Raw genomic sequence first — 14,799 nt, forward strand, 5'->3', positions numbered from 1 at the left:
TGAAAGTCAAGGCGATAAACTGACATCAAATCCCCATGAGGATATGGGGTATATTTAGGTGGGAAAATGTGATTGTCTTTAAATTTTTATTAGCTGGGCTAGTAACTGAAAGGCCATGAGGCTTAGTGGGGAAAACTTCAGCTTTGGAGTCAAAACTGGGTCAATATTGTTACTTTCTCACTAGCTGTGAGACCTTGGACAACTGAAGGGATCTCTCTAAGCCTCCTTAGAATTATTTGTACAATTATTTTCATCCTGTGCGGATGAAATGAAATCGTCTCTGTATAGCCCCGCACACAGGAGAGATACAGTATATAAAGCCCAATTTCTAGTCTTTTGTCTGGGCTGTAGGACAGCCTCTGACAAGTAGCCAGCCAGACTCTCTGTTTCTCATCAGGAGTACCTGCTACTTGTGATAGCGCCAAACATGGTTCTGCTCCTCACCTGAGGGACCTCTCTGGCTCTGTTTCCCACTCTGTTCTGTGTGATGATAGTGTTTCTCAGGAGAAGAACCTCTGAGCAAAGAACATCACAGAATCACAGGTTGTAGTCCTGAAATCCTAAGGACCCAGCTCAGGACTTGCCAACCCAGGTGTCTGCAGGGGCCAGCCAGGTGAGAAGGCAGGTCAGGTGCTTTGGAACCGTGGGGCTGCGGCAGACGACAGAACACCCACCTCCTTCAAGGGGGTCGACCACAGGATCGTCAACCTGCCTACATGTGGAGCCAAGCTGATCAGATCTCAGATTGTTCAAAATCTGGATTTTTTTTTAATATGAAAAAAAATCCACCTTTTTAAAAAAAACTGTGCTGACCAAATGGAGCATCTGCATGTCCCAGAAGCCAGAGAGGCCTGCCAGTTTGCACAGTCTGACCCGATGCTTTGTGGCTTAGCTGACAGTACAGTCTTCCCAAGAGCTCAAGGAAAACCTCCCAAGGTACCCCAGAAGAATGCTCTTTTAATTAATTTGTAGCAAAAATACAGTTTAAGCGCAGAATATATAATTCCACTAACAGAAGAAATGTCCACTGAATGAAGAGGAAGAGCAGGAAAGTACTGGACAGGATTGACAAGTGGGTAGTGATCTGTCGTCTCTTTCTGTGTTTTGTTTCATAAAACATTAATTCTGTTTTTAAAAAACCTCTTTATCGAGACAGAATTCACATACATGCAGTTTTATGATTTTTGGTATCATCAGAGTCGCACAACCATTATTATAATAAACATTTTCATCTTCTCAAAAGAAAACCTATTAGCTGTCACTCCCCTTCCCCACAGGCCCCCACACCTGGTTACCCCTAATCTACTTCCTGTCTTTATAAATTTCCTATTCTAGACATTTTATATAAATGGAATTGTACAATAGGTGGGGTTTTATGTATGTGGTTTCTTTCACTTAGCATATTGTTTTCCACGTTCATCCATGTTGTGACATTTGTCAGTATTCTATCAATGAATAATATTCAATCATAAAGATATACTACGTTGTATTTATCCTCTCATCAGTTGAGGAACCTTTGGACTGTTTTTTGATTATTACAAATAATGCTGCTACGAACAATCATGTGCGGGTTTTTATGTGGACGTTTTTGTTTCTCTTGGGTATATACCTAGGAGTGGAATTGCTGGGTCATATGGTAACTCTAGGTATATTATTGGGAGGAACTGTCAGACTGTTTTGGAAAGCAGCTGTACTGTTTTACATTCCCGCCAGCAGTATAGGATGGTCCCAGTTTCTCCACATTTTCACTCACACTTGCCATGTCTGTCTTTTTTATTATAAGCCATCCTACCTAGCAGGTATGCTAAGACATTTGTTCTCAAGGTTTACGACACTCCTAATAGGGCATGTGAATTTGGCATGTTGACATGGTTCTTGAGATCAAAACCTAAAGGAATGATCTTTTCTGAATTTAGATCACCATTTTATAAAAACTTACTAATGAGTTTCCCCTCTTCATGTATACCATTCTTTGGCTAACTAGAAAAGAGGCACCTTATCTTTAAAAAGGTGTAATTTTTCTTCCGTATTCACCAGTGAAATATTGCAGTTCTAGAGATATTGTTGGTATAAATTTGTGTCCAGGACTTCCCTGGCAGTCCAGTGGTTAGGACTCCATTGCTTTCATTGCCGAGGGCCTGGGTTCAATCCTGGTTGGGGAACTAGGATCCTGCAAACTGCCCAGCATGCCCCCCTAACACACAAAAATTTGCTTACATACCGTTTTGTTTTGTTATTGTTGGTTTTTTCTCTTTTTTTGCGTAGCCACCTATCTGCCCACAGCTGAAACCACTAATTTCCCCACCTGCAAGCCACATTGGGACAGAAGACTCGGGCCGAGGCAGAAGTACTAAGCAGCCAGTTTCCCTTCTGTGCTCACCGACAGATACAGTAACACCACTCCTCTGCCTTCCTTGGGTCTTTCTTTTGGCCCATCTGTTTAATCCTATAACATCCTCACGAGTGAGATAAGGCATCACAGCCCCTAAGCAAGAGTTGGGGAAACAAGCAAACACCCTAATGGCTACCATAGGCCACACGTGGTGGGACTCAGTGTCCTAGTTCACAACCTGTACTGTTTTCTCTTCCTGAATTCCTCCCCTGTATTGTCAGCATCCAGAAAAAAAGGTTTTAAGTGTATACGATCCTTAGTGTGGTTGACCTCTTCAGACATTTTGGTTTACTGTTTCTCCTTTTCAGAAACTGGCCCTTTGTGAGAAGGACAGACAACAAGAGAATTCATATAGCTTGACTTTCGGATTCATTGTATGGGGAGGAATCAACATCCTGCAGCCAAACACCCAGGGCCCCGTCTGCTTTTTGTACTTTTTTTTTTTTTTACATTAGAGTTAAGTTTCAAATGCCCATTGGAAGCAACCTTTGGGCAGACATTCTTGCAGTTTTCTGTGATAAATTCTTATTTGGCTTGCCATAGTTCATTGTATCCAACTAGGAATAACCTTGGCCTAGTTGGGAGCTGGTAAATAGTACAAATATATGTGTCTGTCTATATTTGCAATTCCCTCCAGCCCCCAACTCCATCTTCCTCTTTTTCAGTTATAAGAACGAGGTGCCATTGACATCAGTCCTCAGTATTAGTATCCTAACATGTGCTTATTACTGATTATTCTATTTTCCTGCCTTCTGATTTAGAAATACCCCAATGTTTATCTCCAAAGATGGAAGAGGAAGATTAAAACAATAATTTGCAGTAAGTACTCTTTCAGCTATTAATTCATTTCTTCAGTAGACGTTATTTAGTGCCTGCTATATGTCAGGTACCGTGCTAGGTGCTTGGGATGCAAAAATAAAATTCCTGCCTACAAGGGGTGCTGTGCAGTGGAACAAACAGACACATAACTGGATAATTACAATTGTGAGCATAGTAGTTAATGTACAGACTATTATGGGATCCCAGAAGAGAGGCACTTCACCTATCTTAGAGGCTGGCTCCAGGAAGGGCATAAATTATGTTAATGAAGATATGAAATTCAGTTGCCTGAAATGGGCATGGAGAGAGTGATCAAGCTTTTTAAATTAGGTAACTCTGTAAGTTAGGATAAAACTCTCAATAACCCTAAAGTAAAACATATGCCAGTTTGTAACTGATGATTCGCATAGAAGGAGAGTGTCTAATATCATAAATAAGTGACCATTAAAGTTGCCGGGCTAAGCTGGAAGTTGTAGGGTTTACTTGAAAGTTTGTCTCCTTTTTATGTTCCTCCCTTTGTATCACAGAAAGCAAATATGAGAAATGTGCCTGTAAGTGGAGGTCTTAATATCCTTCCTTGTGACATGGCCCCTGATATACTTGGGAGTAAATGAAGCAACCATCACTAGACTGAATGAGGAATAGTACTGTTTGAGGATAGAATTTTTTTAAAAAGCTTAATTTGCAGCCATTGCCTTCATATAAAATTAAAATATGAAGAAAAGCTCAAGGCTAATTGCACTTGAGTTTTTCTAAGTCATGAGTTTAAAGAGGTCAGCATAATCTTAAATCTTCGAAAAATAAGTTTGATCTTTACAACCACTTAGTGATAACTTCCATTTTATAGCTGAAAGATTTGAAGCACAAAGAAGTTAAAAAAAAAACAAACTTGTCTAAGATTATAGAGCTAGTAAGTAGCAGAGCAAGGATCTGAACTCAGGTCTATTGATATTTAAATCCAGTGCCTGTTACTTACCATAGCATCCTACTGAAATAGAAACCTGTGTTGGGCCCATTGTTCTCTTGTTGTTCTATGACCATAAACTGACCCTGGAAGGAGTAAGCTATTAGAAATAACTGGTAAAAGTATCTAAAAAAGTGGTTGATCCAGAGCAAACCCAACATTGCTCCTGGAAAATACTGATAGTACAATCTTCAAGTAATAGTCAAATTTTGATATCATGGATGCCATTTAAAGTGTAATCATTCTCATGAATATTTTGTAATACAGTCATTGAGAAGATAAAACAATTAAAATAACAGATTTAAATAAACCATAAAATTAGATTAATAGAGGGAAGTAAAGAAGAGCATATATGTATGAAAACAGTATAAAAGTTAACTTTAGATGTTTGCTTTTTTAAACACCAATAACTTTAAGCACATTATACCAGTTTATATATTTTTAGCATTATTTCTTTTCATGTTCATATAGCATGCATTGTCCACTCACCAAGACTATAAACTCTGATAGCAATTATGTATTTTTTTTAAAGGAGTAAGCATTAAAATCATAGTCAGGAGAGGTTATCTCTCTGTCTGTCCTCATGTAGCTTAATAAATTTGAGAAAGCATATTATGTTGCGGATGTTTACATGGGATATATGAAAAAAACTAACAAAACGATTTAACTTTGGTCTGTTAAATTTGGAGAAATTGGCTGGTGGGTTTAGAAGTGTATAAATATACCACTAGAGAGTGAAAAAAAGGGAAGTCTGTTGTAACTGAATAGGGGTGTGGTCTGCTCAGGCTACAGAGCAATAGATAATAGTTTCATAAAGGGCCGATATAACCGTATGGTCTCCAGAACTGGTTATTAGAGCCCACTCATTTTCCTCACAGACATAATCTGTTTGTCTGTTAAAACCAGCCAACTTGGTGGGTTAGGGAAGCCACAGCCTATGGATTTGGGCATGGGCACTCTCTGCCTCCATCTAATCCTCCGGGTAACAATATACCTACAACTCCTGTAACCCTAGAGCAGTTACATGGATGCACTAAGTGGTGCGATGGGACGGAAAGATAGCATCACAAGGATTCGTTTGATTATCACAGTAATCCACACCAAGTCAAATAAAACAGCCCAACAGTTAAAAATGTGGTCTCTAATGAATTTGCTAATTCTAGCAGGCCCTCCCAAACATTTCCTGCTAGAGTACCCCGTATCGAAATGAAGTGGCTGTACTTTAATTTCATGGAAGAATCGTTTGATTTCCAGGAAGTTAAGACAGGGCTTTGTATTTAAATAAAAAGTTCCAGACAAGCTGTGAAACTCGAGCAAACCAAGAAAAAGGATGAAACTAAATGCCTGTTGGGTGACTCAAGGTTTCAGCTGCTCTGCAAACCTGACGGTGCGGGCTTAATAGCCCAGAAAAGGGATGTTTTAAAAGCGGCTGACTGGATCGTTGTCACTTTCTTATAGGAAAAGCCCTGCCTTTCCAGAGATCTAGAGTGTAATGCAACCGTATGTGGTTGAGAAGTTCGAATCTTGGCTGCTTTCGCCCCTCTGCACAAGCAGAAACCCCGGTTTTCGGGGACCGTGATCTCATCGTGTCGCTCTCACTTTTGAAGGTCTGTTAAAAGTCTGGGGCCTCTTATCTCAACGGCTGTGGAAGTGAGTTTGGGGTGAGAAGGGGGGGGGAGGTCTGTGGGTGTCTCTTTTGCCTGAGGAGTTGGAGACACTTGTGGAAAAGTCAGGCCCTTTTCGCTCCGGCGGCCGCTCGGGTGTGGGGCTGGCTTGGGTTAGACACATGCACACATACACCATAGAGCTCTGCTTTCCCGTAGCAGCTGCTGCCTCTGCCTCTGCCTCTCCCGCCTCAGCCTCTCTGCCCGGCACACACACACATTCAGATTTGCGCGCTGTTTCAATCCTTGATGACGTGTCCCCGGAGACAGCCAATAGCAGGCGGGCTCTGGTCAGGACAATGGGAGGTATCGGGCCAATGAGCGAGCCCCGTGAGTTGGCGGTAGCCAATAGGCGCGGCGCTGGCTGGAGAGTAATGTTACAGAGCGGAGAGAGTGAGGAGGCTGCGTCTGGCTCCCGCTCTCACAGCCATTGCAGTACATTGAGCTCCATAGAGACAGCGCCGGGGCAAGTGAGAGCCGGACGGGCACTGGGCGACTCTGTGCCTCGCGGAGGGTGAGTCCGGGGCAGCGCCGCGGCGGGGAGAGCGCCTCCGGCAGCTCCTCAGCCCGCGCGGCAGCCGGATCCCCGCGGCCGGGAGCCGGCGGGTCAGGATCCACACAAAGGCAAATGAGGGGGGACCGTGGGGGGAAACTGCGCACGGAGCGAGCCTCCCCTCGGGCGCCGGGAGCCCTGCCCCGCGCCGGAGCCCCGGCCCCCGGGGCCGCCTGAGGCGCCGCGAGCCCCGAGCCCCGCGAGTTTCCACCCTCGGCGGCGTCCGCGCTGACTGGCGCAAAAAAAAAAAAAAAATTTTTTTTTCTCCATTAAAAAAATTTTTTTTAACGTGTTTTTGAACCCTCGGGGCCGAGCGTTCGGGCGGCCGGCGTGCGCGGGGGGCGGCGGGCCGCCGGGCGGGCGGGCGGCGCTTCACGGCTGCATTGGCCGCCGCAGAGCCGGGCGCCGGCGGCGAGCGGGCGAGCGAGCGCGGGCGGGCGGGCGCTGCGGGCGGGCGGCGGCGCGGGGCCGGGGCCGGGGGCGGCGGCGCGGGGCCGGGCCCGCCGGCCTGAGCCCGAGCCCGGGGCCGGGCGCGGCGGCCGGGCGGCGGGGGGGAGCGGCGCCGCGGCGCTCGCTGGATAACATGGCTGACTCGGCCCGGCGCTGCTGGCTGGAGAGAAAACAAGGCGGGCGCGGGCGGGGGGGAAGCTGGGCGCAGCAGTTCCGAGGCAACTTTTTTTTTTTCCTCTTCTGCCAGCCCCGCGTCCCCCCGAGTGCGGGGGCGGCGGGCCGCGCGGAGGGAGACGGGGAGCGGCGGGCCGGGGGCGCCTCCCGAGGCGGCCCCCCCCTCGCACACACACACCGCGGACGGGGGAGGGGGAGGGTCCGGCCGCGCGCCCCCCGCCCCTCCCCCCGGCCGTCATGGCCGAGTGTGTGCGCCAGAGCGCGCCGCGCACCCCGCCCGCCGGCGCTCGCACTCACTCTCGCACACTCACTCTCGCGCACACACTCACACACATACACACACAAAGGGAAGGAGCCATATTCTCTCGCTCGCCCTCGCGGCGGCGGCGGCGCAGGCGGGGAAGACGCGCAGCGGCCATTCCGTGCGCGCCGGCCCCGGCGGCCGCGGGCGGAGCCAGCCCCCATTTCGAGCGGGGCTGCTCCCTCCGCCGAGCCGACAAAATGGGGGAGGCCGGCGGGCCTGCGCGGGGCGGCGGGCGCACGTGGCGGGCCCCGCGCGCGGGGAACCGGGCCTGGAGGCCCGGTCGCCCTCCCCCCCCCCCGGGGGGGGTGGCGGCCTCCCAGCGCGCGGCCCCGAAGTTGGCGAGCGGGCGGGCGTAAGGGGGCCCGGGTGGCGGGAAGGTGTGCGAAGCCCGCCCCGCGCGGCGCCCCAACTTTTCAGGGCTTTTTTATATATATATATACTCCCCGGGTGGGGGCGGGGGGGCAGCCCGAGCCACGAGCAGGAGTGGCTTTTGTCCCTCATCCTTGTTTACTCGAAGAAACTTCAGACCGGACGTGTTTAGTCAGAACCGAAATACATCTCGGGGCCAAACCGATAGGAAGCGAGGCTGCCTGGCGGTGGCAGCCGCGCAAATAGCACCGCCAACCCCCCCCACCCCACCCCACCCCCAGCCTGGGTCCGAGCTGCCGCTTCCACGGTCCCTCCTCCCGGCAAAGTTTTGTGCCGAGAAGAGAATATTTTAAAGCAATCATGGGGAAAACTTTAGACGAGCGGGGAATCTGGCCCGTAATCCGGAAAGGTCTACTCAACTTTGGCTCTTACCTACTCCTTATGTAGCTGCATGAATCTGCAGCATTCCTTTTCTGACCTTTGGATTTGTTGATTAATAACGATTTCTTACATGAAAAAAAAATTTAATGACCACTTAAGTATTACATTCAAAACAGCTGCAGGAACGTAAGTCACATACGGTATGAGCCTACCATTGTGTCTCCACTTTTTTTGAGATCCCACTGAAGGACCATTTAATGGGTTGGTGCAGACTCTTCTAGGAACTGTCGATCCCTGACATTTTCTTTGATATTGTGAGGGGTTAATGCCGATGCCGTGTTTAATAACCAGTGCCATGCTGTTCATTGACTCCCTAAGAAGTTAGAGTGCTCTTAGGTGCCATAAATTTCATTGTTAACATTAAACATGTGTTTTTTTATTTTTTAGAAAAATAATTAATCATGGGCAAAGGAGATCCTAAGAAGCCGAGAGGCAAAATGTCATCATATGCATTCTTTGTGCAAACTTGCCGGGAGGAGCACAAGAAGAAGCACCCGGATGCTTCAGTCAACTTCTCAGAGTTTTCTAAGAAGTGCTCAGAGAGGTGGAAGGTAAGAGGGCTGAACACCTACTGAGTAAGTAATAAAGGCTGATTGCGATTTTTTTTTTTAAGCCTCGGTACAATTTGCATAATGTGGGTGTTGATGTTGGAACAGGTTACTAAATCTTTGTAGCAAAGGATACTGATTTTATCCATTTCCACACTTCACAACTGGTTAAAATTTTGTTAACTTATTTAAGTTTACAATTTTTTTTTTACAGACCATGTCTGCTAAAGAGAAGGGAAAATTTGAAGACATGGCAAAGGCGGACAAGGCCCGTTATGAAAGAGAAATGAAAACTTATATCCCTCCTAAAGGGGAAACAAAAAAGAAGTTCAAGGATCCCAATGCACCCAAGAGGCCTCCGTAAGTATCTTGCCTGTTTTGATTTTTCAGGAAGTATTTTATAGTAGACAAATTTAGCAAGCCACCCTGTGGATCTCCAGTCTGTAATCAAAGTTTCTTAGCTAAGTGGTATTGGTATATTTAAATTTTGTAAAATTTTTGTTGGGTGGCAGTTTTAGTTAGAGCAGTGAAATTAGATACTGACCTCCCCCAATATGTCTTCTAAATGTAGTTTTGATTCTTTTTTATTTCTTGAGAAATCATAAGAGTAATTGCAGAATGTTCATTTGGAACACTAATAAATAGTATATGTTCAACTAGTAATGTTATAAGTTAAAATAATTATGTAAATTAAGTCTAGTGAGGGATATTTAGCATTTTATAACATTGTACCCTGTCAAATATGTGGTAGAAATTAGAAGCGGCTTTTATATAGTAGTACAGCGTTGTCGTTGGTAAACCTGCAATTCTAAACTTCAATCTCTCCTTTTAGTTCGGCCTTTTTCTTGTTTTGTTCTGAGTATCGTCCAAAAATCAAAGGCGAACATCCTGGCCTGTCCATTGGTGATGTTGCAAAGAAACTGGGAGAGATGTGGAATAACACTGCTGCGGATGACAAGCAGCCTTATGAGAAGAAGGCTGCTAAGCTGAAGGAAAAATATGAAAAGGTAAGCAGTGCAGATTTGGTGTAGTGATGAAAGAGTATGCCAGATGTTAGATCAACAGCTGTACTTGGTACTGCAGCTTTATTTTCCTGTTTTATGATTTCTGATACATGTGGTGCAGTTTTGAGTATAACAACTATTCACTGCACCATTAGCTGTAGTCTGCAAGTCCCTTTCCATCTCTCAAAGAATGTAGATCAAATAAATTGTTAGTTGTTTGACTTAACGTAATTTGTCTTGGGCAAGGGCCATATACACTTAAGCTGGTTTTGTTATTCTCCACCATGTGAATTTATGAAAATTCCGGTAGTCACTTTGAGTCAGATAATGTCATCATTTTAAATGTTCAGGCACACAACATAAAAATAGACTGGACCAAGTAATAACAGATCTATAATGTTCATAAACACCCTGAAACACTTATGTTCTCTCCCTTATATTAATATAAAAACTTGACTAAGTTAGAAAGTTTAAAATATTTTGATCTGTACAGTAAATTGATATAAGCTATAACCCCCCCTTATACTTTTAATTGAAATATTAAGTAAAGTTAGATTTTAGGTTATTTAGTCATTTTGGAGAAATAAATCCATTTCTAGATGTTTCTGAACCTAATTGCATGCTTGGTGGCAGATAAATTTTTTTTTTTTTAAGGAAAGATTTCCTGCTACAGATTAGGGTCTGTCAGTATAAACCTGTAGAATGCTTTTTTGCATTCAGAAGGTGGCAGTGTCTACCCTTTAATCAGTCTCTACATTCTAGTTTTAATAAACTAAAGTTTGGATGTGGTACATAAGTTGTACTTAAGTGAGGCATAGCAATGCAAATATTAGACAATGTCATACCATGAGCTCTGGATTATTTACAGTTATCTCATAATATTTTTATGAGTGTTTGTGAAAGTCCAAGTTGGTGTGAATCTGCAGATATATGGTATTTTAGTGTATCTGAGTCCTTGTTTTTTCCATAAAGCTTTGCCATGTTACTTTTATTTCTTCCCTTACTTAACTGTTTTGTCTTTCGTCCCACTTTCTTCCTGCCTTTATTTTGGAAGGATATTGCTGCATACCGAGCTAAAGGGAAGCCTGATGCAGCAAAAAAGGGAGTTGTCAAGGCTGAAAAAAGCAAGAAAAAGAAGGAAGAGGAGGAAGATGAGGAAGATGAAGAGGATGAGGAGGAAGAAGAAGATGAAGAGGATGAGGAGGAAGAAGAAGATGATGATGATGAATAAGTTGGTTCTAGCGCAGTTTTTTTTTTTCTTGTCTATAAAGCATTTAACCCCCCTGTACACAACTCACTCCTTTTAAAGAAAAAAAATTGAAATGTAAGGCTGTGTAAGATTTGTTTTTAAACTGTACAGTGTCTTTTTTTGTATAGTTAACACACTACCGAATGTGTCTTTAGATAGCCCTGTCCTGGTGGTATTTTCAATAGCCACTAACCTTGCCTGGTACAGTATGGGGGTTGTAAATTGGCATGGAAATTGAAAGCAGGTTCTTGTTGGTGCACAGCACAAATTAGTTATATATGGGGATGGTAGTTTTTTCATCTTCAGTTGTCTGATGCAGCTTCTACGAATAATTGTTGTTCTGTTAACTGAATACCACTCTGTAATTGCAAAAAAAGAAAAAGAAAAAAAGTTGCAGCTGTTTTGTTGACATTCTGAATGCTTCTAAGTAAATACAATTTTTTTTATTAGTATTGTTGTCCTTTTCATAGGTCTGAAAATTTTTCTTAAGGGGAAGCTAGTCTTTTGCTTTTGCCCATTTTGGATCACACGAATTATTACACTGTTTCTCTTTCATATAGTTAGCTGATAAATAGACAGCTCTTGTCTGCACACCCTGCATATACCCGTGGTGAGGGTAATAAAAGTTGAGTTGAGACAGCTTTCACCCATAACCGGAAACTTAGATCTTGACCAGCTGATAGTGGATTTCACATAGCCCAGTTACATTTACCAAGTGAAGAGTAACCAATCCATTCACAGCACGGGATTATTAGAATCAAACATTTTGAAAGTCTGTCCTTGAAGGACTAATAGAAAAGTATGTTCTAATCTTTACATGAGGACTCTACACTTTTTAACTCCCATTACCATGTAATGGCAGTTATATTTGCAGTTCCCACGTTAAAGACCCGAGAATGTATCCCCAAAAGCGTGAGCTTAAAATACAAGACTGCCATATTGGTTTTTTGTTGATTGTCCCAGCAAAGGCTCTGGGAAAAAGTACTGGCTGTAAATGTCTTCTCCTGCTTATCCAAGTAGAGACTGTTGAGGAAACTTGAGACCCTTGGTTAAAGGTATTTTTAATTAATTAGACCGGCTTTTAAAGTTATATGCCACATTTTAAATCAGGTATATTTTCCTGTATTATGGTTTGCCCCTTTATAAATTGAATAGACAAGGGAGGAAGACACTTTATATTTCAGTATGAATTAACTGAGTTATTTGAATTTGACTTTTCTTTACAAAACTCCAGCTCATTCATTAGGGTCATATGTTTATCTGCTTAGCAGTTTAGGGAACAATTTGGCAATTTTGTGGTTTTTGAGATTATTGTTCTCTTAAAGTGCCAGTGTTTTAAAATAGCGTTCTTGTAATTTTACACGCTTTTGTGATGGAGTGCTGTTTTGTTATATAATTTTGACTTGGATTCTTTCCATTTGCATTTGTTTATGTAATTTCAGGAGGAATACTGAACATCTGAGTCCTGAATGATACTAATAAACTAATACTTGCAGAGGTTTTAAATATTAGTTAAATGGCTTTCACTTAAGATTTTTGTTATATACATATTTTATCTTAATATCTCTTAGCAACATACTTTAAGTGTAAGGGCTGCCAAAGTTTATCCCTTTAAAAATACTCACTTCACCCTTATAAATAGGTTAATGGGCTGATAAAAAAAGATTTCCATGAGACATTCCATGTGTTCTCAGGCTGCTGTATCTACGAATTAGGAAAAAGCTAATTTTGCTTTCAGACTACTGAATAAGATCGTTTTCCAAAGCAAGGCACATGTAAGTAAAAAGCAGGAGAATAGTGATTATAAATCTAAACTTCCCTTTTCTAAGCTAAAGGAGAGAACATCAAAGGAAGGCTGAAATTGTCAAAATTTACCAGATTTTTGGTCAAGAGGAACAAGGCGTTATCTCTGATTTACATGCAAGTTTTCTATAGCTATAGAAATTGTTGCTAGTAGGCAATCCTAAATGGATAAATTCTGCCCTGAGGAACTTGAGTATTATGTGGCAGAAGATGTTGAGAATGGGAACAAGGATTTTTTTGGGGTTAACTAACTGGATTCAGGTCTTGACAGGAAGACATGGACAAAAACCCTCTTAAATCTTCAGACATACTAGCTCTTCAGTATTCAAAGATACACCCTGAAACTTGGGTATCCAAAACGCATATAAATGAAGGTAGGAGGCAATTTAGATAATTTAGTGGAAAACCCTTGTTTAACTGGAGCTGGTTTTTTAAAAGTTCGCACAGAGGAACTATTTCAGTGTTTAGAAATTCTAGTTACAGCACTATGGGCTATAAAGATTTTCTTCACATCAGATCAAACTATAAATAGTATTTTCTGCATTTTAAAAATCTATAACAAAATTGGCATACTAAGTTTAAAACATTGTTTTCCTAAAGGTTGGGAGCTGTTGGCTGGTTAGTTACTATGACTGTCCTTGTGGTTTTGCTATCAGTTACTGATATTTGCTGTATTAATTTTCTTAATCTGGAAATTGTGTCCTGTGCACCACAGGGGTAATACTCAAAGATGAAAAGTGCCTGAGTGACAAGATGTTCAGCAAATACTTCCTTCACAGCCTGGGGGATTTTTTCAGTATTGTTTGACATTAGGGTAGTATCCAGATGTATTGAAGATGCACTGGAAATATAAGACGGAAATTTCTGAATGCAAAGTGTGGGCAACTCCCTTGATTGGCATCATATAAACCATGACAGTTCAAATTTAGGTCTGTTCAGTGTAACAGGCCTTCTGAAAGGGCTTGAAATAACTGATGGTATAACTAAATTAGCACAAATCCATTACAGTTTAAATCTTGGGATTAACCGCTGCTCAAGTGTGAACCATTGGCTAGTAACTAGTCTGTTAAGTGGTAAGTTATTTAAAAAAAATTTTTTTCACATTGATGCATTGTCATTTTCTATAAATTGACTCTTGAAATGCTTTTAAAACAACATAAAAGCTAGGAAACTCTGGATACCTGTGCAACAAGAGATGCAAGCTGGTTCATTGGCCCGCTTGTTACAGCGAAGACATGAGCAGCTAACACTTGCCAGAACTTGGGAAGTTCCCTGGGTCTAAGCCAAGCTGCTCCCTGGAGTAACAAGGCAAAACGTGGCTCTGCTCTAGGAACACTGCTATTTAACAATACACCCTGGCGCAGGACATGGGATGACAGGCATAATTTAATGGGCCATACTCCAGAATATGCCCCCACCTTCTAGTAGGATTTGGTCTGGAATCAGCTACCAGTAAAAATGAAAGTCACTCAGTGCCTGATTCTGCGACCCCACGAACTACATGCCCACTAGGCTCCTCTGTCCATGGGATCCTCCAGGCAAGAATACTGGAGTGATTAGCCATTCCCTTTTCCAGGGGAGCTTCCCAACCCAGGGATCAAATCCGGGTTTCCATTGTAGGCAGATTCTTTACTATCTGAGCCACCAGGGAAGCCTGAGTCATGTCATTGGTTTGGACTATAGATGTAACTGGCTGAAAAGGAGGAAGTAGTAGTACAGATCTGGATAATATGAGGAATTATGGCAGCTTGAACGATGGCAGGGTCCAGGATCCAGAGAATGAAAGCCAATCAACAGTGATGAGAAAATCAGTGAGAAAGGGCTAAAGAGACTCGTACTTTTTTCTTCTCTTCACACAATTCAAACATACAAGTGACATTCCATGGTATGATGTTCCATAATACGTTTGATAATTACTGATGGTCATTCATGTTGTGTGCTATTTTTTGCTATTCCTAACTACCACAGTGAACACCTTGAAACAGAATTGCTGAGTCAAGATAAGTGCATTAAAAATTTGGCAGTTACTGACAAAATGACCCCTTCCCCAAGGCTATCCTTACTG

General features: G+C 43.1%; 1 protein-coding gene across 10 annotated transcripts in view; it reads left to right on the forward strand.

Moving 5' to 3' along the window:
- The window catches only part of HMGB1 (high mobility group box 1), a 130,098-nt gene extending 117,661 nt beyond the window's left edge, over positions 1-12,437 (forward strand). For 3 of the 10 annotated variants that reach the window (XM_069601622.1, XM_069601625.1, XM_069601623.1), the window contains exons 2-7: positions 3,154-3,211; positions 5,634-5,782; positions 8,518-8,681; positions 8,893-9,038; positions 9,511-9,685; positions 10,737-12,437. In XM_069601622.1, coding sequence (XP_069457723.1) covers positions 8,532-8,681; positions 8,893-9,038; positions 9,511-9,685; positions 10,737-10,913 — 648 coding nt within the window. In that variant the 5' untranslated portion in view covers positions 3,154-3,211; positions 5,634-5,782; positions 8,518-8,531 and the 3' untranslated portion in view covers positions 10,914-12,437. Of the gene's footprint in view, positions 1-3,153; positions 3,212-5,633; positions 5,783-6,132; positions 6,464-7,343; positions 8,271-8,517; positions 8,682-8,892; positions 9,039-9,510; positions 9,686-10,736 lie in introns of those variants that run through there. The other 7 variants (XM_069601620.1, XM_069601629.1, XM_069601621.1 and 4 more) reach the window with 7 other exon arrangements.
- The last annotated feature ends 2,362 nt before the right edge of the window (positions 12,438-14,799 follow it).

The sequence above is a fragment of the Ovis canadensis genome, chromosome 10 (assembly GCF_042477335.2).
Source record: "Ovis canadensis isolate MfBH-ARS-UI-01 breed Bighorn chromosome 10, ARS-UI_OviCan_v2, whole genome shotgun sequence".
Classification (NCBI taxonomy): Eukaryota; Metazoa; Chordata; class Mammalia; order Artiodactyla; family Bovidae; genus Ovis; species Ovis canadensis.